The 27182-nt window shown below is 40.2% G+C and overlaps 1 protein-coding gene across 5 annotated transcripts in view; it reads left to right on the plus strand.

Annotated features, from left to right (window-relative positions):
* The window catches only part of Sobp (Sine oculis-binding protein), a 190448-nt gene extending 163467 nt beyond the window's left edge, over positions 1–26981 (plus strand). For all 5 annotated transcript variants that reach the window (XM_090379727.1, XM_090379726.1, XM_090379728.1 and 2 more), the window contains one exon: positions 24848–26981. In XM_090379727.1, the coding sequence (XP_090235853.1) occupies positions 24848–26667 (1820 nt within the window). In that variant the 3' untranslated portion in view covers positions 26668–26981. The remainder of the gene's footprint in view (positions 1–24847) is intronic.
* Positions 26982–27182: the final 201 nt, after the last annotated feature.

A 27182-nucleotide genomic window follows, 5' to 3' on the forward strand; every position in this document is an offset into this window, starting at 1 on the left:
GGCAAAAGATGCTAAGAAAAACAGCAAGGATTTCTTTACTTATATAAACTCTAAAAGGAAGGGGATGAATCTGATTGGTCCACTGGATATCGATGGTTCGGCCGTTGATGATCCCACTCAGATAGCAAAAAAACTGAATGAGTATTTTGCATCTACATACACACATGAGGAGTTATCAAGGTTTGAAAATGGCAGAAGGTTATCAAATTGTAGCAGAGTGCTTAATGATTTTGTAATAATTGAGAGTAAAGTGAAGGAGAAATTGTTGAAGTTAAACATAAGAAAAGCACCTGGGGTGGATGGGATCTATCCAGTTATATTAAAGGAGGCGGCAAAGCAACTAAGCAAACCCTTAGCCATAATTATGAGAGCATCCTTGGACTCAGGGGAGGTCCCCACGGACTGGAGACATGCAAATGTATCCCCAATTCACAAAGGGGGATATGAGTAATTACAGACCAGTTAGTATAACTTCTGTTCTGGGTAAAATAATGGAGTCACTGGTTAAAAATGCATTGCAGGATCATCTAGACAAGACTGCAGCAATAATTCAGACACAGCATGGGAAAGTCTTTATTAAGGGAGAGTCTTGTATGACAAATTTGATAGGATATTATGATGTGGTTACAAAGGAACTGGATGCAAAAAATAATTTTGATATCATATATTTGGATTTCAGGAAAGCTTTTGACACTGTTGCGCAAGACTATTGTACATGGAAGACTATTGTACAAATTGGAGCAGAATGGTATTAAGGGTAAGTTGCTACAATGGATAAAAGGATAGTTAAGTGCGAGAAGACAGAGGGTGTTAGGTCCACTGTTTTGTATATTTATCAATGATATTGATGAAGGTATATCAGGCTTAATGTCGAAGTTTGCAGATGATACAAAGGTTGGCAGGGTTGTTAATGACAGTAATGGCAGTGTGCTACTGCAACAGGATCTGGATAATTTGGGCAGATGGGTTAAGAAGTGGCAACTGAAGTTTAACCTTGACAAATGCAAAGTACTGCATAACCTTGACAAATGCAAAGTACTGCATATGGGTGGAAGTAACCCCAGAGAAACGTACCAACTGTGTGGTACTACACTTAAGGTGGTAGAAAATGAAAAAGACCTGGGAGTAATTGTGCAGGCAGATATGAAGTTTTCTGAGTAATGCAGACAGGCTGCCAGGGCAGGTCATGGGGTTTTGTCAATGATATATAGGAATTTTGCTAGCAGGGAAAAGGAGGTGATTATCCCTCTGTATAAGGCAATGGTCAGGCCACGCCTTGAGTACTGCGTACAGGTCTGGAGGCCTCATTTTAGGAAGGATGTAGATTTATTTGAGCGTGTACAGAGAAGGGCAACAAGATTGGTGAGGGGAATGAAGGGATCCTCTTACCAAGAGAGGCTTAAGTTCTGCAAATTGCAGTGGCTGGAGACTAGGCACCTGCGCGGTGATATGATTGAGGTATATAAGGCCTTGAATGGGTTGAGCACGCTGAATTCTGATGGGATCCTTCCACTTGTTCAGATTACGAACCTAAGGGGACATAAATTCAAAGTAAGAAAAGACAGATGTAGAATAGATGTGCGGAAATTTTCCTTTAGCCAGCGGGTGGTTAATTGCTGGAACAAACTTCCATCTGTCGTTGTGGAAGTTTATCGGTTGAATAAATTTAAGGAGGAACTGGACAGGCATTTGGAGGGAATGGTGTGATTTTTTTTTTTTTTTTTTTTTTTTTTTTTGGCTGATGCTGCATAAGCTCATACATTTGCTTTCTTGCATCACATGCCACCACTACTACTACTATAACCTTCTACTTTTATCTGTAGAGATTTCCAGCTTATAACGCGTGTAACGTCTACCTGGACCTACGTAATCAACTGTTACTGGATCTAAATTTAACCACACTCAGTCCGGAAAGCAACTTGTTAAAATTAAAAGAAGCGTTTTTAGCTTTTAGCATATATGCCTAGTAGTTTTCAAAAGGCGTTGGTATCACTCTCCACAACGTAGACATCCAGACCAAAGTTCCTGAAACCGCAATGATCTCTGCTCTTCCCTCATCACTGGCCACTTTCAGAACTGAATGAACACCCAACTGGACATCTTCCTCTTAAGAATGACGGCATTGAACTGATAGCAATCAACTCAGACCACTTCCCATTGAACCTACCCAACTTTGCAGACCTCCGCTTCTGAAAGCTGTCTTCCTTTCCCTGGCCTTCGGTGGGCTCCCAGACCAGGGGTGATTCCCACTTCTCCCTTCTCACCTCTTCTTTCTGCCGGATAATGCCTTCTTTCCTCATCCTCCTCCTTTTGCCCACTTATACTACACTGGTGTACAAAATTTTAGGACCAGTCAGGTTTTCACCTGTAGCTGCTCATAGGAGTGGCCTGGATATGGGAAAAGCATACCAAAGGAACCTAGTGAGGTACAGAAATGAAGGAAACAACACCGATACAACAACGGAAACAACGGTACAGAGGGACTTTATTCAAAAATGGCAACGTAGCACTGGCTGCCATGATACAGATGCATCACTGCCAAAGATGGAACAAAGGGAAGAGGTGGTCCTCAGTAGGAGATATGGCCACCCCTAATGTCGATGCAAACTTTGCATCGCCTGTCCATACTTAGAACAATGTTGTTAAGTTCTTGCGGTAGCATCGTCCATTCCTCAGTCAGCACCATCTTCAGCTGGTGAACATTTTCTAGTGGGTGTGGACGTGCCACTAGGCGTCTCCCCAGAGCGTCCCATATGTGTTGGGTGAGATTTAGATTGGTGGAACGGGTAGACCAGTCCATACGAACAATGTCCTCACTTTCCAAAAGCATATCAACAGCTGCAGTGCGATGGGGTTTGGCGTTATCATCCATAAACACGAACTCGGGGCCAATGGCACCTCGGAACAGACGCACATGGGGAAGGATTATCTCAGTACAGTAGAGTGCACTGGTTACAGTACCGACTTCTAGTATCTGGAGTTGTGTACGTCCATCCAAGATAACGCCTCCCCAAACGAGAACACCTCGACTGCCATATCGATCCATTTCAATGATGTTTGCGGGGTGATACCGTGTGCCAACCTCTCGCCAGATTAGCTGACGTCCAGAATCGCTGCTGAGACTGAATCTACTCTCATCAGTAAAGAGTATCTTAAGTAAAGATTTTGTGGTTGTAACCTTTAGAAATAGTGTTGGTCCTTAAGTTTTGCACACCAATGTATCTTCCCCACTCTCTTCCCCCCTTTTTTAATTTGGTCTCCGTCCAGAAAGCTCAGGCGACCCTGGCAGAGATCAGCCAGAGTATGACGGCAGCCTGGCTCATCTCCCAGTGGTGTGGCGGGCAACCTAGAGTCCCACTAGGGGTCCTGCGGCCAAGTAGTCAGAGACACAGCAACAGAACATAACACAATACTGCATAAACCAGACACTACAGTTTTTTCTGGCTTTTGCAGTAGTTCTGCATTCCATCACAGAGTACATACGGCGCAGATGTGGGAAACCACAGGTGGCGCCTAACCCTAAATACTATGCCACTATGTGGACCGTCTGGTGCCGTTTGACATCAACATACTTTACTTTACATGTGGGCCGTCTGGCTCACCTTCTAATAGTGGTGGTGGGCAACGTGGAGTCTCGTTAGGGGCCCTGCGACCAAGCAGCCAGAACATAACAGCAGAAGCCAACAAACGCTTTTCACATACAACACACTACACTTTTTCTGGCTTTTACAGAGGTTCTGTATACATCACAAGATGTAGGAAACCACCGGTGGCGCCTTACCCAAGCACTATGCCACTATATTCGATACGGTTGAACTGACGTTCAGGTGACATCCTTCATAAGACACAGCACAATGCTCTCAGAATTGCGTTGGGAGCCTTTAGAACTTCCCCAGCTGAAAGCTTATATATAGAAGATCAAGAACCACCATTACATCTCAGAAGGAAGATTTTATTAGTAAACTATGCATCCAAAGTTTGGGGCGTGCCAACTCATCCTATTTGGCCATATCTCTTTCAGTCTCAATGGACTGCTCAATATAAAAATAAGCAGCATTTCAATAAACCTGCAGGCATTAGACTCCATGAGATCACTTCAGACTGGAATCTACAGATTGAAAAAATCTGTCAAGATGTGCTAACCCTCTGTGGGCTTAATTATGGTTAAATGTGATAATTGTTTTAGTCAATGGGGTAAATATTCTCTGGACAACTTAAATATAAGACCAGTGCCGAACCAGGGTATTTTCGCGCCCCAGACAGAATGATTTTTCGGTGTCCCCTTTACTAAGGATATGTATATGTATTTTTCATGATTTGTAAAATTTGACGCCTCTTAAAGAATATCGTTCCGCGTAAGGGCCCTGCTAGCCCGTGCCTTAATCTGGTACTGTATAAGACAACTTCATACTATCCACATCCAAACTTATGCTGAATATAATTAGATGGTTCGAAATCAGACAAGACAATAGGTGCTGCGGCAGTCTTACCCGCTTTCACTGTTTTTGCTTCTCTACCAAGAAAGTTCAGGAATTTCTGCAGAACTTTTTTCCATTTCTCTAGCTCTTAATGACCTAGATTCTCAAACCAGCGCAGAGCATATCATCCTTTAAGGTCTATCAACTCAGTGAAGAATGAAACACACAATTACCATCGTCTTCTGAAACAAGTCAGATCTATACTGATCCAGCTTCAAGAAGCATACAGTGGTTTTCTGCTGGATCCCAGCTCATTGGGGAATACTCGGAAATGAAAACGTTGATCAAGCAGCAAGACAGCCAATAAATTCAAATGTAATTGATATGAAGATTCCTGTGCAAGACTACAAAACTATTATATGAAAAACCTACTAATCCCAATGGAAAAATATTTGGGAAGAACATAGCAAAAATAAACTTATAGAAATTAAGGCTCGGCCATCCTTCTGAACCTCCACAAGGAAAGTAAGAAAAGAAGTGGTTCTTGCAAGAGCATGCATTAGACACTCTCATATAATTCATCTTTACCTTCTCAGAAATTAAGGCCCCCACGGTGTGTGGAGGGTACGTCATGTGATCATATTTTCCAATATCTTGTATCGACTTCTGTAGTGTGACCTTTTTTGGTAATTCTTATACCACCCCTATAATGTCCCTTATACCTGTCGGAAGTTTCTCGCTGTCTCCTAATTTCATTGTTATTCTGTGGTACACCACCGTACCAAATTTTGTCTAGCTTCATCACATGCTGTACGAATTACACCACTTTTTCCACGTATTCTGTTAATTGTGTCGAGCAGTGTACTTTCATATCCAATGTTTCCATTATTTTGTTCACCCCCTGTAATTGTTACTACTTTGTATTTAAAATATGCGGATGTCCTTTACCTGTGTCATGCCATGTACACCATTCTGGCTGGACAGGTATGTGGAAGAGGGAATTTAATCTAAAAAATAATAATAATTTGGACAGTTTCTAGGGACCACCGTTCCAGCATATTTTGTTGTCCAAAAATGCTGTTACCTGATTACAAATTTGGCAGGGCCAGTTACCTTTGTTCTAAACAGGAGGCTTCAGAACGTTAAGATGGCAGTGTTGGTTTCCAAAGGAGATTCTCTTTTATTTACATTACTTGCCATCACTGTGTAAATTTACGGTTTGGTATTAATGATTTTGCAGAACCTAATTTGCACAGCAGCAAAGACAAGATTGCATTCGCAGTTATTGGTGAATCTAAGCTACCGCAACGCATTGTTATTCAGTTTCTTACTTTTGATGGCTTATGGAAAAGGCATACGTCAACAGCCATATTACAAGGTGTGGCAATAAAGTTCCCAGACTGGTGCTGTTGCCGGTCATGTTCAATGAGTTTGAAAATAAATGGAAGTGGTATGTTGTAGTTCAAGCTTCCTCCAACAGATGGTGGTACAGGGATTGTCCAGTAGACCGACATGTTGCGAGTAACAACCAGATTCTTTAGTAGCGTTAACGTTCCGTGTCACGATTTTGCAATGGAGCAAATATCAATGTTCGCTCTAAACTGAAAATCTGCAACAGAAACGTATCAAATGTTACGTTTACCCAAGAAGTGAAGATGACCCAAGAAGTGAGAGTCCGTCAACCTCTCGCAATGAGGACAGAGTTGCAAAAGTTTGGAAAATTGTGGCAAGAGAATCGTCGTTTGACCCTCAATGATGGCTGATTGGTTCGATATGGATAAGGTGACGATTCGTCCAATCCTTCATAAAGACTTTGGAAAAAGGAAGGTTTGTGCCGCACAGTATCACTGATGAACAGAAGTAATAAAGTGTCATCGTGCGAAAGCTTCATCCAGCTTTTACAAGACAGTCCTAATTTTCTCGACTGTATTGTTACTAGAGATTAGTAGTGTTTCAGTATTGAAACAATCACCAAAGGCCAAAATGTTTCGTTTACAGAAATTCAGGATTAAGACGATGCTGATCATGTTTTTCGACAAAGGGTGTAATTCACAAGGAACTTGTACCTGAAGGAGAGTCTATGCTGCGTTCTGCATAGAGGTGCTTCAGGCTATTGAAGCGCATTCACTGGGTGAGGCGACAATTTTGAGAGAAAGGCAGCTGGTTCTTGTGCACGGCAATGCTCCCATCCATTCCGCACTTGTTGTGAAAACATTTCTGGCGAAACATGCCATTGTACAGATCAACCATCCACCGTACTCTTCCGATCTAGCACTAGCAGATTTCTTCCTCTTTTCTAAGGTTAAAACTGCCCTCAAAGAAAAGATTTCAGGATGTTGATGACATAAAATAACGTAACCGGTAAACTGACCATCTCTTTGGATGCCGTCATTGACTTTTTTTCAGAAACTTTTAGTTCGGTGTAATAAGTACATTCAATCAAGTGATGATTACTTTGAATAAAAATCAAATTATTTTTGAGTTCCTTTACTCTGTTCTTTTTATTGTTCTAGGCCGGGAACTTTATTGCCACACCTCGCATACACGTAGCGTATAAATTGGCAAATAGTTTCTGAAAGAAGAAAAACTCAGTTGGATTACCCTCGCCCAGGACAAGCTCACATAAATAAATTTTTTATCTTTGTTACCTGTGAAATGATGATATCCAACAGGATATCTCACCATTTCACCGTTCGCTAGAAGTATGTTTCTGAAGATATTCTCTAACAGAAATATATTCCTGTATTGTATGTTGTGGTTGTTTTCGTATAAAATATTCTTTGAAACTGCATTTATTTCGTTCATCTGTAATGGTAGCTGTTCATTCAGGTGTACACTGAATAGAAATACAGAGGTGTCTGTTGATGGACTTTGGATATTCGCAAGAGTTTTTAAGTCGAAAAATTTTCTCATTCTAACCTTTTTGATGTGTTTTTATATATATTTTTTATTACAACAAATATAAACGTGGCTGAGTTAGTCGGTCTCAGGCAAGGGTTGTATGGTTTTTCTCCCGGAAACTGGGGTTTTCCATCCACCAAACAGAAAATCGACTCAGAACACACGCAATTTACAGACAATATACACGAAGCAATACGGCCTTAGTTGCTAATGCTCCTAAAACCCAATAACAACGACAAATATGAATATTTTCCAATAAGACTACCTCTATTTATTTTTATTATTTAATAACGGTCCTCCTTATATTCTTTAATGTTTCGATTCGATAAGCATTGTTTTTAATAGAATGGCAACTTTCTGTAGAATGCATAATTACGAATAATATTTTGAAACAATTGTAGACTAAAATAAAACAATAATTTAGGCAATGCAGTTTTCAATCAGTAAACGGCGCCCATAAATGTATTCCTCCGCCATTCTTCAAGCCTTATAGTCTGCACATTTGTTAATGGCATCCTTTCGTCTCAAAACGTCTCACGAAGGACCGAATAGAAAATGGTGAGATATATATACATTTATTATCCTGAAGACAAATATTTCTTCAGATATAATCCTTGCATTCTCTTCCTACCACGTACAGCTCTACGAAACTTTCGTTGAAGATTACTACGACGTGGATCTCTTTTCTTAACTTAAATTTAATTGCAGTTCAGAAAACAATAAAAAAAAATAATCACAGAACGTATTCGGAAATAAAAAACACATTAATGTCTTTAATGTTTTCTGGAATTTATATCTGGTTGTGGAATGGAAATAAAATCAGACATTCTAATTTAAATGCGATTATCTAAATACTATTCCTGATTTGGACAACGCCCTCTTTTTTAACAATCACGTGATCAGATCTATGGCAAGTTTAAAATGATTTTACGATTCTTTAACTTCGATTGAATTGTTATAGAAATGTAAAATTCTTTACAAAACCATTTATTAAATACTTATTAATCATATTTTTTAAAACTTAGGGAAATTAATCGCTACAATTTTTATAATAGACATTATTAATACGCCATAATGATATTTTGCATAAGTTATTTATTTTCGTATTAACGAATTAAATTGAGAATATGGTAATTAATAATTTTTGTTCGATACATTCATATTTTAATTCATTATGTACCTTAAGAAAACGTTGGTTATATTAAACCTGTAAGTGATCCTTTTTTTGTTCTTCTGTTACTTTAGATACTAACTGGTGCTTTTAAAAGCTCATATGTCAATATATTTATAAGAGTATCCGTAATCTTTTCTTTATCATTTCTAAAATTATAAAAACTTTTACCTTTAAACTTTTGTTCTATCTATTTAGTTTTGTGTATATTTCGCCATTTCTTTTGTCCTCTATCGTTCTATAAATACACTCGTTTTTTTAGGAGCTATCAGTTGCATCTATTAGCTTTGCCATGTTCATTTTTCATTTTTATGTGATCAAGGTAAGTGAGACACAAATAGTGGATCATCTTACATACAGATCTCTCTTTCTCTCAGCCTATGGTATACAGTTAGGTGGGTGGGAAATATTCCACAAAATATGCTGGCGATGGCTCTCGATGTGCTATCGTCTCCCTATAGCACACGTTGGTCATCTGCTACCTTAACATTTGTCCAAAAATATATTTATTCTCTCTTTCTCTGTTTTTGTATCTTGGTGGGTAACATAGTTGGTAGAATTGCGGTCCTTTGCACACCGAGTGGAAAAGACGTGAGTTCGAATCCCGTCAATGACATGAGGAATTTTCATGGGCCTCTTTCAGAACATGGCTGAGTTAGTTGGTCGTGGGTAGCATGTGTTTTTTCTCCCCGAAACTCCAGTTTTTTGTACAGCAAATACCACAGAACACAGGCAATTTACAGACATGGTATATATGATGCAATACGGCTCAGGTTGCTGATGCGCCTGAAATTCTACAACTCGTTCTCTCTCTCTCTCTCTCTCTCTCTCTCTGTTTTATTGCGTATTCTTCTATCTTTTTATTTTCCATTGTATCTGTCTTTTTTTTTTTTTTTTGTTTTTCCATGCGTGCGTCTATCTGTCTCTTGTTGTTTTTTTAATGTGTTTGTCTATCTTTTTGTTTTTCTGTAAATCTATCTCAATATCTATCCTCTTGTTTCACTATATATATATATCGATCGCAATCTTTCTGTCTGTCTTTCTCGGTATCTCTGTCTCTGTTTCTCTATGTATCTACCTGTCTTGCTGTCTATTTGTTTGTTTCTTTATATACCTACCTATCTTTTTATCTGTTTCTTTATGTATTTGCCTCTGTCTTTCTAGATTTTTGATTTTCTCTGTCTATCTTTTTGTTTGTTGCTGTCTATCTCTCTCTTTCTATCTTTTGTTTGCTTCTCTACGTGTCTACTTCTATCTTGCTATATTTTTGTTTGTTTCTCTTTTCTCTATCTGTAACTTTTTTGTTTGTTTCTCTATGTATCTTTCCAGAAAAAGCATTAGCGTTTGTGGCGCCTGATTCAAAACCTTGTCACGGCGCCTATTCATAAAAAAGGTAAAAGGTAAACTGCAGCCATTATCAATAACACTGCAGGATGGAAGCCTCCTCAGCGATTCATGTTGAGGGAAATGGACCATAATCTGCCACGCTGGCCGAGTGGGATTGGCAGCTGGATCATATTTAGTAATCAGGGGCTTGAACCTCGCCTCACTCGAAGGCGTGTACCTATTTCACCCCTATTCCTGACCACTCGGCTACAGAGGCCTGATACTTATCGTATCTTAACACGCATGTATATGCAGTAGCGCATTTAGTTTTAACTATTTTAGGCGGCGCCTGTGGCAAGTTCCTCACTTGCGCACTCCTAACGCCGGACCTGGATCTAAATAAATAAATTTTCTGTTTATACTCCGGGACGACCAAACGGTCTGAGGAGTTCACAAGATAGACAGAATACAAGAAACAGCACCGTATTCAGCAGTCACGGGCTTGAATCCCGGTCACTCAAGGCACGTGTACTTATGCACCCGCGTGCCTGACCACTAGGCTACGGCGGCATCTTTATTATTTTGCTTTTCTGTGTGTGTTTGTCTTTTGGCTTTTAAGTGTATTTTTTTATTTTTTTAACTTTTCTATGTCTATCACGATCTCTCTGTTTTGTCTTTCTATATATGTATCTCTATCACTTTAATTTTTTTTTTGTTTCTATATGTATGTATCTCGGTATCATTTGTCTCCCTATCCATCTCTATATTTTTGATTTTTTATTTTTCTATGTATTTCTCTATATATTTGTTCTCTTTATATCTATTCCTCTACATTTTTGCTTTTCTATGTATGTATCTCTATCTTTTGGTTTCTTTCTCTCTCTCTCTCTCTCTCTCTTGGTTTCTCTATGTATGTATCTCTATCGTTTGGTTTCTCTATGTATGGATCTCTATCTTTTTCTCTGTCGTTTGGTTTCTTTATCTCTCTCTCTCTCTCTCTTTCTCTTTTGGTTTTGGTTTCCTCTATGTATGTATGTATCTCTATCTTTTTGGTTTCTTTATGAATGTATCTCTATTTTTTTTGGTTTCTTTATGAATGTATCTCTATTTTTTTGGTTTCTTTATGAATGTATCTCTATCTTTTTGGTTTCTTTATGAATGTATCTCTATCTTTTTGGTTTCTTTATGAATGTATCTCTATCTTTTTGGTTTCTCTATGTATGTATCTCTATCGTTTGGTTTCTCTATGTATGTATCTCTATCTTTTTCTCTGTCGTTTGGTTTCTTTTTCTCTCTCTCTCTCTTTTGGTTTTGGTTTCTCTATGTATCTCTATCTTTTTGGTTTTTTTATGAATGTATCTCTATCTTTTGATTTCTCTGTGTATGTATCGCTGTCTTTTGATTTCTCTATGTATCTGTTTTCCTATATTTTTATTTTTTTTTGTTTATCTATATATCTTTATTTCTGTCATTTTACTTTTCTATATATCTTTCTTTCTATCATTTTGCTTTTCTATTCATTTTTCTTTCTATCATTTTGCTTTTCTACGTCTATATTTTTTGTTTCGCTGTGTATCTATATCTCTGTCTTTCTGCTTTTCTATCTATCTATCACAGGTTCTCCATTTTTTTTTTTTTGTTTTTCTCTATATCTATCTTTTTTTTTATACATATAATTTCTATCTATTTATTTTTCTGTCTTTTTGCCCTTCTATATCCGTCTCTAACTCTCTGTTTGAAATTTCTGCCTATTGTTTATAACTTTGTCTGTAAAAGAATTAGGTAACCCAAAATAGATGAAGTTAATATTCTACAAATATTAAAAAATAAACGAATTAATTTCATTTCTGTCACCACTGGAGTTGATCCTCACATACCTATTGAAGTGAAATTTTCAATAGGAATGCAATTATCCTTCTGGTGCCAATGGGCACAGTTCCTTTTCGAAATTTTATTACTCAACTTTAAAACAGGATTTTTCTTTTCTGTTCGAAGAAACCATTCAATCTTTTCCTACCATTTCTTTCAGTGTTAGCTTTTGACAAAATCCAAATTGCTGCAGTTGAAAACGCTAGGTCAGAGCACTGATGAGGAGTCATTTTTGCGAACACCAGAGCCACAACAGTTGACGGGTGTGGTCTCGTTGTGAATGCGTTTTTATTGATTCAGCCATCACTGCAGGAACTACACTTGTCAGCACTCGGCATGTACTTGCAAAGACCTTTTACTTCAACCCATTAGAAAGGTCGCGGATTATTTTGTTACTAAATTGAGGAAACAGCTCGCCATCTGTCGTCAAAAAGTGCATTTACTTCAAAAGGATTTGTAACCGGTTGTAAAATTTTTTTGTTCCTTTTTATAGCCTCGGGGATTTTTTTTTAAATTGTTACTTTAAAATTTAAACAAAATTGACGCAAGTGTTGAAGGTAAGAGGGAGGAGATACTTTTATAAAAACTGAGGTTGTTATCTGAATATAAAATGTGAACATAAAAGATAACGTCTCGCGCTGAATGATAAAAAAGAATAAAATCGAAAATTGCTCTCAAATTGAATTTGATTGTAAAGTTTTCGAATTAAAATTTATTGTAAAAAGTGTAAGAATTTCAGAAATTCTTAAGATTCTGTCTAAAAATGAAGAAGTGGAGGGTGTACTGCACTCACTGGTCAAAAAATTAGAAACCTTTTGCAATTATTGTCAACAAATAAACGTACAATATGCAAATTATGTTATTTTGATGTCAGTAAATACTGTATGCTTTCGTGGGCTTCTTAGAGTTGATCCCAGAAGACTGGTGATTTTTCCAATTTTCAAAAAGGTATTGTTGGAGCATATTTAGCAGGAGCCACAATTAAGAAATGAAAGGAAATCACTGGGGTGTCGATTTTGAGATGGTGGAGCAACCATCTCAAAATTATATAGTGAGTGGAAGACCAAAGGAGTATGGAACTCTAAAAGGCTGAAATCGGTACTCCAAGAACCAGACTGTAGGAATTTAAAGCGAATTGAGCGTCAGAAAAGTAAATGATGACAAATTCATTTTAGGCAAACAAACACCCATTTCTAACCGAAATGTGAGGTAGAAATTGAAGAATGTGGGAGTTGGTAGCGGTAGCCTTGTGACTATAAAAAAGCTACTTCTGAAAAAAATCGAACGATTCGACTGGAGTGGTACCGCCATCCCCGAGACTGGACTGTAGTTACAGCAGAAAAAGATCATGTGGTTTGACAGTCTTGATTTACACCTTTTTGCCTTAATGGTAGGGTGAAATTGTGCGTAAACCTCACGAGGTCATGCATCCAGACTTTCTAGTGTCCACTACTCAAGCGGCTGGAGGTGGTATCACGGTATGGGGTATGTTCTGTTTGTAAATATTTGGTCCGCTTATACCGTTAGGTCATGTTACTTCCAATGAATATCTTGACTATCCACGGTGCACAAATGTAAATGAATATTTTGAGGAATTCTCAAGATTTCCAGCTTCCACCCTGGCCGCCTGTTTCTCCAGAATGAATTTCACCATTTTTCCATTAGGACAATGTTCTAATGGAAAAAGTGAAATCAGTAACTAGATTCCCTAACACACACCTAATGGAATCCATGCAACGACATGTACAGGGCAAAAGGTGACCCTAGGTAGATATTGAATAAAGGATTGTAATTTTTTGTCCAGTGAGTGTATTTCAACAAGTACTGAAATAGTTTGAGAAAATAACGCTACTCTACGTTACGTTTGCCTTTTATGTAGGTGACTAGTAGTATTAAGCTCAGAAGCCTAGATGAAAACAATAAGTTGAATGTAAAGCCTGTTGGCTGGGTAATTAATAACTATTATAAATAGAAGGACATGAATCTACTTTTATACCATCTATTTTACTCCATTCCAGGCTTGGAGTGGAGTAAAAATTGTACGTACGTTGTACTATTTATAAAGAATGTATTCATGAGAGCAAGGGGAACCTTCCTGTTTCATCAGTCTTTTGACAGAAAGGTATAAATCATAAGAGAAATTGCATGCGCCCAAGAATAGCAATTATTTATTTAATAAATTCCTAATTTTCCTTAGAGGAGTGAAGGGAGTAGAAAGGAAGTTAAGTCAATCAATTAAACGAACTGAGTGATGAAATAAAATACTGTATATTTGAGGTATTTTTTCTTTCTTTTAATGCCAACTTTTTCACCGAAACGTTTTCATCCAGCAAACAGGCAAATTGACCACATGCAATTTACAGACATTATGGCGCAATATGGTTTGAGTCACTGTTCTTTATAGAATTGTCCAGAAACAATTCTTTCCCAATGCAAAAAAGATATTAGAATAAGAAATTAAATTTCTCTGACCATTGGTGTATCTTGATCAACTAACTTACGCTGTGGTCGAAAAATTGAAAACATTTTAATTTATTCCAACATCTAGTAGGGCCACCTTTTTCAGAATTACAGTTCGTACACATTGCTGCATGGATTCAAACGGCTGGCAATTAAAATTGAGGCCGGCGTAGCCTAGTGGTCAGGCGCGCAGGTGCATAAGTACACGTGTCTTGAGTGACCCGGGGTTCAAACCCTTGACTGCTGAATACGGTGCTGTTTCTTGTATTTTGGCTATCTTGTGAACTCCTCAGACCGTTTGGTCGTCCCGGAGTATAAACAGAATTTATTTTTTTTATTTATTCGTACTTGGTCTTCTCTGACATATGCCTAACATTCAGTAATCTTTAATACTCGTATGAACAGAATGCACAACAGGCCCTCGTCGTAGTAAGGTTGGTATAATCACTGTACTCCTCACTCCAGGTGGAAAAAACCAGAACTCGAATCTCGTCAATGACGCTAGGAATTTTTATGGACCTTTTTCACAACGTGGCCGAGCTAGTCGGTCTCAGGCGAGGTGGCATGATTTTTTCTCCCAGAAACTCGGTTGTTCGTTCAGAAAACAACAGATCAATTACATAGCACAAGCAATTTAGACATTATATACTGCGCAATGTGGGCTAAGTTGCTGATGTGCCTAAAACCTTACAACAAGAAATAGATGGCTGCATATTCCCATTATGAAGCAACGTGGTTTTCAAACTTGTACTTGAACAGTCTATGAAAATACGCCACTCTTCTCAATTGTTACCACTACCCATCTCTTCGTAAAGGCTAAGCAAATCAAAACAGCAGACGTGGATTCGGCAAATGTAACAACGGTGCATAAATGACATGTCTTTTTCTTTATATGGATGTCTTCAGCTCGGATCCAGTTGATTCCATTATTTTAAACGAAATGCCAGCAGCTCTGCTTTGGATTTCATTAGTCCCTGATTTTCATCCAGATGTTTTTGTATGGTTTTAGGCGCACCAGCAACTTAGGCCATATTGCGCCGTATTTCTGTAAATTGCGTGTGTTTCGTGGTTGATTTGCTGTTTACTGGACAAAAAACCAACCCGAGTTTTCGAGAATAAAAACCATACTACTCTCGCCTGAGACCGACTAACTCAGCCACGTTGTGAAAAAGACCCATAAAAATTCCTTACATCATTGACAGAATTCGAACCAGGTCTTTTCCACCTGGTGTCGAGAGAATGGTGATTATACCAACTGTGCTTCCCACGAGGGCTTAAGTTTAAGAGTCAAGATCCTGTACCGTCTGCTTATGCCATTAAAACATGGGTACGTAATTTAAAAAAAAAACTGGTTCTTCTCTCCGGACGGAATAATTGGTACAAAGTTAATTTTATGGCAAATCTTTGATGTTTGAGTTTGAATTCAGCTTGGATCTGCTTAATCCCAGAGTGACTGGAATTACAAATTCTTTAATAAAGAGATACGTGCTCTCAGCTCAACGTTTCGCTCTCCTGTGCATCACCAGGGCTTGTCCTGCGGTTTCTACAGAGACTCTTTTGGTGCTCTCTGGAAGAGTATCTGTAGATTTACAGATTGTATTGTCTGCTTTGAGCATATTCAACGTGTATTGCACGAGAAATAATATTAGGTCTGTATTAAACATTATCTTGTCCTGATGAGGGAAGGCATTATACCAGGCATGATGTGAAAAGTGAGAAAATTAGGATAAAGAATCTCTTGATGTTAGAGTGGCAAAATACATGGGATGAGTCCCGCAAAGGACGTGTTACCCATATATATCTGTTAAGAGTAGATATTCTTAATGTCACTAAAAATCCTTGGCAGAAATTTGGTTTACATGCTGCCTTCCTTATAACAGGACACGGACTGGCAAAAAGACTATTTGAACTGGGACTTGATCAATGATTTGTGTGATTGCAATGGAACATATAATGTTGCATTGCAGTTGTCATATGGACTATAGAAGAGAATTGGAGACTTATGTTGGCATGCTGGAACGACAAAATCTATGGATCATGTTCATAAATAGTTAATTTTGGTTATTTTAATTATTTCAAAAGGAGAGCACAAATTAGGCTAGATAGTAGTACCCGCTTTGCCGTGGCTGGGGATGGAAACATGATCCATCAAGATAGGTGAATGAAGATATTTTCTAGCTAATACTGTATTCTTCTTGGTCATGGCCAAGAGGTATGTGCTCTCCAGGTAATTTCACTAATATTTTGTGTTTGGAGTTAAAATATTTTGAAATGAAAATTATGTTTTAATCACAGTTAATTATTATTAGCCATATGGCGCAAGGAAGCCTGGGGCTTATGCTGCACCAGCCAGAGAGAAGAATGATGATATCCAGCTCAGGACCCTGGGTTCGCCAAGCCCATAGATGCTTAGAAACTGGTCTATTCCCAACTACATGGAAAATAGCTAACCTAAAATTAATACAAAAAAATCCTACAAAAAAGCTAGAAAATCCAGAGGCCTATCGACCGATCGCACTGCTCCCAGTGGCCAGCAAGCTGTTTGAAAGATTGCTCCATAAAATAATAACAAATCACTATGAAACAGCAGGCCTCCAATCCGCAAACCAGTATGGCTTCAGACGGGGGACCTCAACTGTGGATGCACTGGGGAACCTGCTCAAGGTAGTGCAGGACTGCAGACAAAAGTACTTGCTGCTCATCTCCGTTAATTTTGCCGGGCCGTTTGACTCACTTTGGTGGCCAAGCGTCCTGGTGAGGCTGAGGAAGGCCCGAGTGCCGATAAACTTGTATAAAGTCATCGAAAGTTATCTAACCCAAAGAAGAGTGGAGATAAACGTGCAGTACCAGAAACTTACGAGAGGTACACAGAGGATATCCGCAGGGGTCGGTTCTGGGGCCACTCTTGTGGGACATGGTTCTCGATGAGTTCCTAGAAATGGACCTGGGACCCGTGAGAGCGCATGCGCTCGCAGATGACCTTACCTTGACAGTGGAGGCGGACTCAAGGGCCCAACTGTAGGCGTTCGCAAACCGGGTACTACAGCGGCTACTACAATGGGCTTCCAAAAACCAATTAAGAATTTCACCAGAAAAAACCTCATCAATCCTCAAAGGGAAACTACAATTGCGGCGGCTCCGGCAAATAAAAATTGAAAATGTCACCATAAAATTCGCGAGCGAGCTAAAGTACGTAGGCGTAATCCTGGATAATAACTTGTCTTTCCAGCAGCATCTGAAATACATCCGGAGAAAAATCAGGGGCTACTCTAGGATCACAAAGAAAGACTGGGGTCTCAAAAAGAGAACCCTGTCAATATACTACAAAACAACTTTCCTACCAGCAATCACCTATGCAGCAGTGGTGTGGTTTCCCAAAGCGGCACTGGTTGTGAACAGAAGAACACTTGAAACGATCCAAAGGACCATGTTACAACAACGCGAGCTTGTAGTAACATGGCTTACTGTGTTACTACACATGTAGTAACATGTGTAGTAACACAGTAAGCACCCCAGCACCTGCAGGTGCTTGCCGGATGGATCTGGATCTGGAGGTTATCCAGGCAGAGTTGCTGTTCCTGCTGTCCAGGGGAGTGGCTGCCACCCACCAGGGCTACACGACTGATCCGGCAAACAGCCTAAAGAAGAAAAAGTCAGGTTACAGACCCACCTCCTAAACCTTTGACAGAGAAGGTGGACTGAGACCACCAAGGGAGAAGTGACAAAATTCCTACCGGTACTTCCCAGGGTACCACATGGCAACACTGTTAACAGGACATGGTCCCTACAATGAAAAGCTTTTCGGGCTGGGTCTCACCGACGATCCCAGCTGTACATGCGGGGAGAGCGAAAGCTGGAGCCACATAGCTTATGAATGTCCACAATATGAGGACTTCAGAGGGATTCTCATAACAAGAATCAGATACCTTCCGAAGGGGTTGGAGTCCCACTTCCTGGCCTCAGAGGAAGAATACAGGGTGCTCTCCCTCTTCGCGCAGGATCTATTCCCCAGGAGGAAAATGCTAATTGCAATCTACAGCAATCAACACAGACTGACAAGAAACGCTACCAGATGAAACAGAAAATCGAAATTCGCGGGACACCAGACTAGACCAAATGGAACGCTGACGACTGGAAGAGACGTTAGGACGGGGATTACCCCATGAGTGACATTGAAAACAGAGAAGAGACAAAAAGCAGCATAACTGCCAACAGACTGACGGCGACCTGAAGAGGGCACTCTAGCCCCCTTCACCTTTTATTCCCACATCCTTGGGGGGGGGGACGACCTTCGTTCCCTCCCCTTCTCGCCACCCTACATCTTCTATCTGGTGGGGCATGGGCATGCCTCACTGAAAACTGGGGCTATCTACCCTATTGGTCCCATATTTCTGTCTCTCATCCCCCCAGTCTTCTGTCTCCCCCCACTTCTATCTTTACGCTAACGAAAGCCCCACACAACAAAAATGAACGTGCCAAAAATCCTTTGAGCCCAAATTCGGCATAACAACCTTAGCGATCATACCCCCACGCCAACGCATATGTGTATGTATACATGTGTATGTAATTGTACATGTGTGTATATATATGTGTGTGCATCGTCACTAACCTAACGGATATTTTTTTTTTTTTTAGGTCGTAGCCGCTGAAATCTCAGGAAAGTAAGCGGCAGGACCTGCCAGAGTAAAACTGAGTCTACTGGGTTCCTGGTCTGCCTCCACGGGACGTAAGTGGGGCAACGTTGGGCCTCAGCAAGTGTCTAGCGGCTAAATGACCAGATGAACAACGGTACACGACACTACACATGAACAAGTCCCTCACACTTTTAAATCTCTGGCATTTCCCAGCGAACTGGTTCACCCACAATGAAAGCAACGCGGAGATGGGGGAAACCCCTGGTGCCTTATGACAATAACACACTTTACAGTCACCAGACGTGAGACGTAAATACTCACTGGCCAAAAAATTAGAAGTGTTTCAATTGGCGTTAACAGACAAACGTACGGTTGGCAAATATAAGTTGTCACGTGGTATAATCATAATTCCTTATCGGATAAATGCTGTTCACTTTACTGGAGCTTCTTAGTCGATGCAGTCATGGGGAAAACAGGTGACCTTTGCAATTTTCAGAAAGGCTTTATAGTTGGTGCATGTTTAGGAGGAGCCACAATTGAGAAAACAAAGGAAATCACCGGCGTGTTGAAAGCAATTGTCTCAAAAGTATACAATGAGTAAAATATGAAAGGAGACTGCAGCTCTGAAAGGAAGAAATGCTGCATTTCTGCACTTCAAGAATGTGACCACAGCGTTAAGTGGTCACGTTCTTGAAGAGCCAAATCCCTTTTATTCTGCGTCAGAATAAAAGGGATTTGGCAGTCGTGTGCCTACACTAAAGCCACATCTTTCTTTCTCCCTGTAAAGGATTGAAAGATTCGACTGGTGTGATGCCACCAAGGCTGGACTGTGAAAGAGTGGAAAAAGATCATAGTCTGACGAGTCTCGATCTACGTCTCCTGTCTACCACTGAAGCCAGGGGTGGTAATGGTTATGTTCTGTTATTACTGTTATTGTGTTAGGGTTTTAGGAGCATCAGCGACTAAGGCCATATTGCTCCGTGTATACTGTCTGAAAATTGCGTGTGTTCTGTGGTCGATTTTCTATTTTCTCAATGAAAAACCATGCTACCCTTGCCTGAGCCCGACTAACTCAGCCACATTATGAAAAAGGCCCATAAAATTCCTCACGTCATCAGCGGGACTTGAACTCAGGTCTTTTCCATCCGGTGTGGTAAGGGCGGCGATCTTATGTTGGTACCGACTGGGTTCGCTCATACCGTTAGTTGGTTGTGTTACCTCCAATGATTATCTATGGTATCTGACTAACCTCACCCTGTAATGCTTAACTTTTACTCGGATTGCAATGGATTCTTTCAAGACGACAACGCAACTATCCACCATGCAAAAATTGTATCCGAATAATTCCAAGATTTCCAACTTCTACTCTAACCGCCTAATGCTCTAGATGTTAAATCGAATGGGAATGTCTGGGATACGTTGAAAATGGCAGTTCGGATTCGCAGTTCTCTATGATCACAGCGACTGACAAATATCCTGGTTTAAGAATAGTCAAATATGGAACTAGAATCCCTCAGATATCTAGTGGAATCGATACCATGACGTGTACTTCGCTGTAATTCGGCCAACAGATGTCCTTGCTAATTTTAAAAGTTTCTAATTTTTTGGCTGGTGAGTGTATTTCTAAACATAGTCTCCAAGCATTGTAAGATGTATATCCCATTAGTTATAACTTTTTTTTTTTTTAATGCGTTTGTACCTTTCGTTTTGGGGAGTAATGGGGAGTTTTTCGTTTTAGGGAGGTCTGTTGGTACCGCTAAGGATTTTATTCAAGGTTCTCTTCATGAATTCACTCCAGATGTATTCCAGCATCTGAAATATGCAAATCATGGAATTCTTTCAGATTTGAAGGTCACAAATCATCGGAAGATAATGATTATTCCATCATGTTAATATAAGATTGGTGGAAATTTTTCCTTTGTGTTATTTTTCTAAATTAGCAATTTAGAAAAAGACTGCGCATCCCCTGATATTCGAATTTTGTTAAAAAAAAAAAATCCCACTTACTCTTCATTGCAAAAACCGTTCTCTAATATTCTTAGTGGAGTCCCTCGGGGTTCAGTGCTTGGTCCTTTACCCTTTTCAATATTTATTGACGATATTCATGAAGGCACATCAATGTCTAAGTTTGCAGATGATAAAAATATTGTAATGATCATTATAGGAATCAAGACGGAAACAAGACCAAGAAAAATTAGATGGGTTGAAAAGTAGAAGTTGAAGTTTAGCGTTCATAAATGCAAGGCCCAGATGTGGGCAGCAGTAATCCCAGAATAACATATCAGTTGTGCGGTTCCAAACACTAAAGGTAGTGAAGAACGAAAAAGACCTGGCGGTAATTGTGCAGTCAGATATGAAGTTCTCTGAGCAGTGCACACAGGCTGCTAGGGTTCTCTCAGTGATATACAGGACTTTTGCTAGCAGGTATAAAGAAGTGATTATCCCAGGACAATGGTTAGCTCACATCTTCAATACTACATACAGGTATGGAGGCCTTATTTTGAGAAGGATATGAAACTATTGGCACGAGTCCAGAGAAGAGCAACAAGGACAAAAGTGTATTCTTACCATAAAAGATTTCAGTTCTGCAAATTTCAGCGTCTGGAAACTAGGCATTGAGAGGAGGTCTGATTGAAGCGCTTAGGGCTTTAAATGGAGTTAGTAAACTAATGATGATGGCGTCCTTATTTTTAAATCTTTCTGTATCTCTCTCTCTCTCTCTCTCTCTCTCTCTCTCTCTCTCTCTCTCTCTCTCTCTCTCTCTGTCAATTTTAAATTGGAAAAGGATGGCTGTAGAATAGATGATTGAAAATTTGCTTTCGGCCAAAGAGTAATTGATTGTTGGAACAAATTTCTACCCGGTATTGTGAAAGTGGGTAGTTTGAATAATTTAAAATAAGGATTTGTGTATGTGAGACTTAAGCAAAAAAAGGAAACTAAGGCTCTAAGGAGTCAGTGTAGTACGTTTGTAAATTGCGTGTATTCTGTGGTCTATTTTCCGGGACTCAGAGGTGATCTGCTTACCTCAGAAACATCCTCACAGGTAGCACAGTGGTTATAATCTCAGTATTTTCACACGGTGCGGAAAATACCCTAGTTTGAATCCCGTTAATGACATGAGGAATTTTTATGGGCTTTTTCACAACGTGGCTGAGTTAGTTGTTCTCAGGTGAGGGTAGCATAGTTTTCTTCCCCCGGAAATTCGGGATTTTCATCTATCAAAACAGCTGAAGAATGAACGCAATTATAGACAATATACTGACGCCTTAGTTGTTCTGGCGATTAGCACATACCTAACCTAATCTAACTTCCAGAAGAAACTTCTAACAGTAGACTCCAAGATTCTCCGAACTGATCAGTGCAGGTGTTCTACAAGGACGAGTGTTGTCTGGACTCCTTTTTACCTTTGTATTCCACACAATTGCCACCTCTCTTTCCCATATTGTCTTCTATCCAAACGACGTAAAGCTCTAGATTAATGCTAGAAATGACCCACAGTGCCTAACAAGCTGCTTGAATGCTATTTTCAATGAATTGTCTCAATGTCTTGCATTGGGCTTAGTCTAAATCCTAAAACAAATTAGTCACGATGACCTGTTCTCTCAAGAAAAGCTCTACCTGCCTTTTATCAGTTATACTAGAAGCAGCCATTGCATAAGTTTTTTCCACACTAACGAGGTAGTCGTCTTTAATCCGAAGTTGGCCTTTCATGGTCATGTGATTCATCTACATACAAATATGTCCACAATGACATGGCGAGCAAAGCAACACTTGCTTCTTGTATCTGAATCATAGAGTACCATTAAATATGCCAATGACTGTTGAAAGAGTCTGTAAAGAATCGTCCACTTGGAACATAGGTCGACGTCGACGCAGCAAACACAGGTCCTTAGTGAGACAATTGGGTCGCATAACAGCACGAGTACAGTGGCTTGATGCTGCATTATATGGATTACCACGGTTGTGCAGCTGACCACAAGCCACTGATCACCCCGACTGATGCCAGATGCTGCCCAGCTTGGTGTGAAGCCCGCAGTCCTTGGACCGTAGACTTATGGAACGCTGTGCTTTGGAATAACGGGTCAGACATGGTCTACCACTCTGACGGTCGTGCAACTGTGTGGTGGATGATCGGAGAAAGCTACTTACCGGACTTGTATCGTACCGACAATGAAACTTGACGGAGGCAACATGCTTGATTGGGGCTGCTTTTCATGGTTTGGCCTTGAACCATTCGTTCTTTTGAACAAAACCATGAATGCTGAGGTTTGTCTAGACCTTGGCTACTATGGCGAAAATACACCGATGAGCCAAAACATTATTACCACCTACCTAATATGATGTTGGTCCTCCACGTGCAGCCAAAACAGCTCGTACCCGGCGAGGCATGGACGCTACAAGATTTCTAAATGTCTTGTGGTATCTGGTACCAACAACGTAACCAGCAGATCCTTTAACTCCTGTAAGGTCCGTGGTTGAGACGCCGCAGATCGGAGTTGCTGTTCCAACACAAACCACAGATGCTCGATGGGATTGATGTCTGGGGAATTTGGAGGCCAGGGCAATACCTGGAAGTCTTCCTCATGTTCCGCGAACCAGTCTCGAACAATCTGGGCGGTGTGGCATGGCGCATTATCCTGCTGAAAGAGGGGAAGACCGTTGCCATGAAAGGGTGTATTATTATAGTCTTTGGTGGCCCCTAGACATCTGTCCAAATCCACCTAATATCATTGAGTTTATGTTATACGCAGGACACCCAGCCACCAGGGAGCAGTCATCACCTAAGATAACTGCTACCTGATGCCCATCCTTATGAACGTGGAGCTGGGCCCGGGTCTACTATACTGTTTGTGCTGACCGCACAAAATTCCTGCACTCTCTGGTAGAAGTGCTAGACCACAGGGTGCCAACAATCCCGCCCCCAAGTTGCCCAGGCCTGGGAGCCAGCAAAAAAAAAAAAATAATTAAAATAAATAATAGAAACAAATAAAAATTAAAAAATATATATATATATTAAAAATAAAATAATAAATCTCTCCTCCCCGCACATGCATTCAGGAAACAAAGCCTCATTCTTGTGCAGAGGAGAAAATAAAATAATAATTAAAAAAAAAAAAGACACCATCCTGGTCCACAATCCCGCACTTAGTTATTTACCATGTCCCAACCCGCGCACGCGCCGTAGCTCATCTGCAGTTGCTCCGATTTGCATAACGACTCGCTGGTCATAATGTTTTGGCTCATCGATGTATGCACTGGCTACTCAGTGTATATTTTCACTCTCAGGGCTGTGTTAGGAGACTTAGGATACTTCCATTATGTTATTATAATGATTGGAAATCATTTTAATAACTTCTGAGGAAGAGCAAATAATTTATGATGAAGATAGTGAAGATAAATCTTCATGCTACAACAGATGCTGATTGATTCATGAATGAAATGATGGTAAATCATCTTTATAATTTTAATTATTTAAGATGACTAGCAGATCATAATTAAAATAATTGATGACGAAGACAGTGATGATAAATCATCACGAAGCAATGAGATGATGATTGGTGATTCTTGATGACGAATGTTGATTGATTTATTCGTATTATGTTATTATAATGATGGTAAATCATCAGTATAAGAACTGCTCATGAAGATCAAAATTTATGATGATAGTGAAAATAAATAATCATGAAATCGTCACATGCTAATTGATTCATGAATAAAATTATGATTGGAAAATCATCATTAAAATAATTCATGACAATCGGTGATGATAAATCATCATGAACGTATTAGATGATGATCAATTTTTGATGAACATGATGGTAAATCGTCATTATCATGATTTCTGATGACGTTGATAATGATGATAAACCATCATGAAACTGAACATCATGAATTGATCAGCATGTGGTAGTTTCATGATGATAAATCATCATGAAATTATCAGATGCTGATAAGTTCATGACGAAGAATGTCGGTTGATTTATTTAGACTTAAGGCTCTTCAAAGTTATTGTTACTCAATGTTTTAAAAGTACTTTCTAATTCATTTTTTATTTCTCTTTTTGACAGATTCACCAAACTTGCCACCAGGATGTATCGTATGTGCGTGGTGTCAGAAAGTCGGGATGAAGCTATTCACCCTCAAGGCAGCCAATGGTTGCAAGGCTTTTTGTAGCGAGTTGTGTTTCACCCAATGTCGAAGAGCCTCCTTCAAGAAGAACAAAGTGTGTGACTGGTGCAAACATGTGCGTCACACAGTAAATTACGTGGATTTCCAAGATGGGGAACAGCAGTTACAATTCTGTAGCGACAAGTGCCTTAATCAGTATAAGATGAACATCTTCTGCAGGGAGACCCAGGCTCATCTTCAAATGCATACACATCTCAAAGAAGCAGCGTGTAAGATGGCAACGGCAGGCTCGGGGAACTTAATCACCCCTGACCTGTGGTTGAGGGACTGTAAGGGTCACAGTAATGGTCACTCCCATCCTCCTTCTGAGAATTCCGAAAGTCGAGAGGATCCTGCGCTTCCAAGCGAAAAACCAGCATCCGTTCCCAGTGTTCCAGCTTCCGGTGGGGGAACCACTTTTCCTCACGAGGAGAAAGAAAGCAATCCTATGAAACACGTGACCAGATCGGCGAAGGAAAGAGATAAACTAAGACGGCTACATCGTCTTCCCTCACGTAATCACTTAGCAAAGGAGACAACAGGAGACGCTGTCGTTCATGGCAATAGACACTCCGAGCGACCTCCGGCTAGCGGCAGTGCCGCATCTCAAAACTCTGTCACATCCGGTTCTCACAACCCCTTACTAAACGGACCATCTCCAACGCTTTCCTCACCTCCGATTGGTGCTTCCCCAAGACCCCAGCATCCTCACCCCGGTCGTCCTGTTCCTTCTCCTCTTGGAGTTGGGATGGAACCCCTCCGTCCGCCTTTCCTACCCCCTGGTCTGTATCCTCCTCCTCTTCACATGATGGCCCAGCAACAGATGGAGGCTTTTCTCCGTGCTCAGCATGGAATTGGAATGAGACCAGGAGTTCCTCCACTTCCCTTTCCTCCTTGGTTTATGCCCCCTATTTCTCCAATTCCACCAGTGTCAGTACCAGGTACTCTTCCAGGACCACAACCACATCCTCCTCCTCAACCCCCACCTCCTCCTCCACCTCCACATTCTTCACTAGTACCCCCGGTAACGGTTATCGTACCTTATCCTGTGTTACTACCTTTACCATTCCCAATTCCGATCCCGATTCCCATCCCCTTAAACGTATCGGCCACGAATAATCCACAGAATTCTCGCGACCATAACAGAAGGGCTTCCAATAGTGAAACTGTCGACACGAGTGATAGCGAAAGGGAAATCAGAAGGGAAAGTGGACGTGGATTGTCTCGAAAAGTGGATACAGTTATCACCAAACTGGTCAATGCACAAATGGACAAATGGACCCCTCAGAGATACCAAGAAACAGACCCTCTTCATGACTCTACAGTTAATGCTAACGAAAATATAGACACGATGGACAGATCCCGGTTCTCCAACTGCCAGAGAGAGACAGACAGGGTTGCCGATATGGATTCACGTAGTTATTCGCCACTCTCCGAAGCATTAAGTACAGAAGATGACAACACAGTTGACGATACCATCGTGGAGGACAGTGATGCCGATCAACCTCCACAATCCTTTGAACATTACTCTCATAATTCCATTGGCTCTAGTCTGGCAGGACATCCCAAAATGTGGCCAATGACCAATAACAGGGACTCAGTGCTTAGAAGCCCATCGCCAAACTACGCAGGCGCCGAAAAGCGTTCGGCAGAAGACCAGTCTTCCCAACACATCAACATGAAAAGAAAATGTGTCCGAGGACGAGTGACGTCACTGTGAACCTGACATGCGCACATAGTGCGTGCTTCTATAGTAAAAAAAAAAAAGAAAAAGAAAAATCGCGTTGATTTTCATTGTTAAAGCCTAGTAATGATTATGTATATAGCTTCTTGTATATCTGGTTTTCCCAACTGGAGAAAAAATGCTCAAGATAGGTTATTAAACATGTTGTGTTGGACTTTATTTAATTCAGAAATTTAGATTCGGAAGAAGGCTGACTGTCGTACTGTTCCTGTTCAGAAAGTCAACGAAGGACTAACTCGACAAAAGCTACTCAGATGGATCGCTTGCACACCAACTGACGAAATACGATAGAAAAGGCACAGGTGAATTTGGCCTTTACGTGTGTGAGATATTAAAGATGTATAGCGTTGAAAAAAAATTGTGAAGTGTATTTATTGTTAGCTGATTTTTCATTTCCATTAACACAAAACACTTTACACAAAAGTTGAATTACTGAATATGGGAGAGAGAGAAGGGAACACGCTCCCAAAGTCTCAGAAGAAGATACGAGG

The sequence above is a fragment of the Mastigoproctus giganteus genome, chromosome 8 (genome assembly GCF_048544385.1).
Source record: "Mastigoproctus giganteus isolate SK-2022 chromosome 8, ASM4854438v1, whole genome shotgun sequence".
NCBI classification, from domain to species: Eukaryota; Metazoa; Arthropoda; class Arachnida; order Uropygi; family Thelyphonidae; genus Mastigoproctus; species Mastigoproctus giganteus.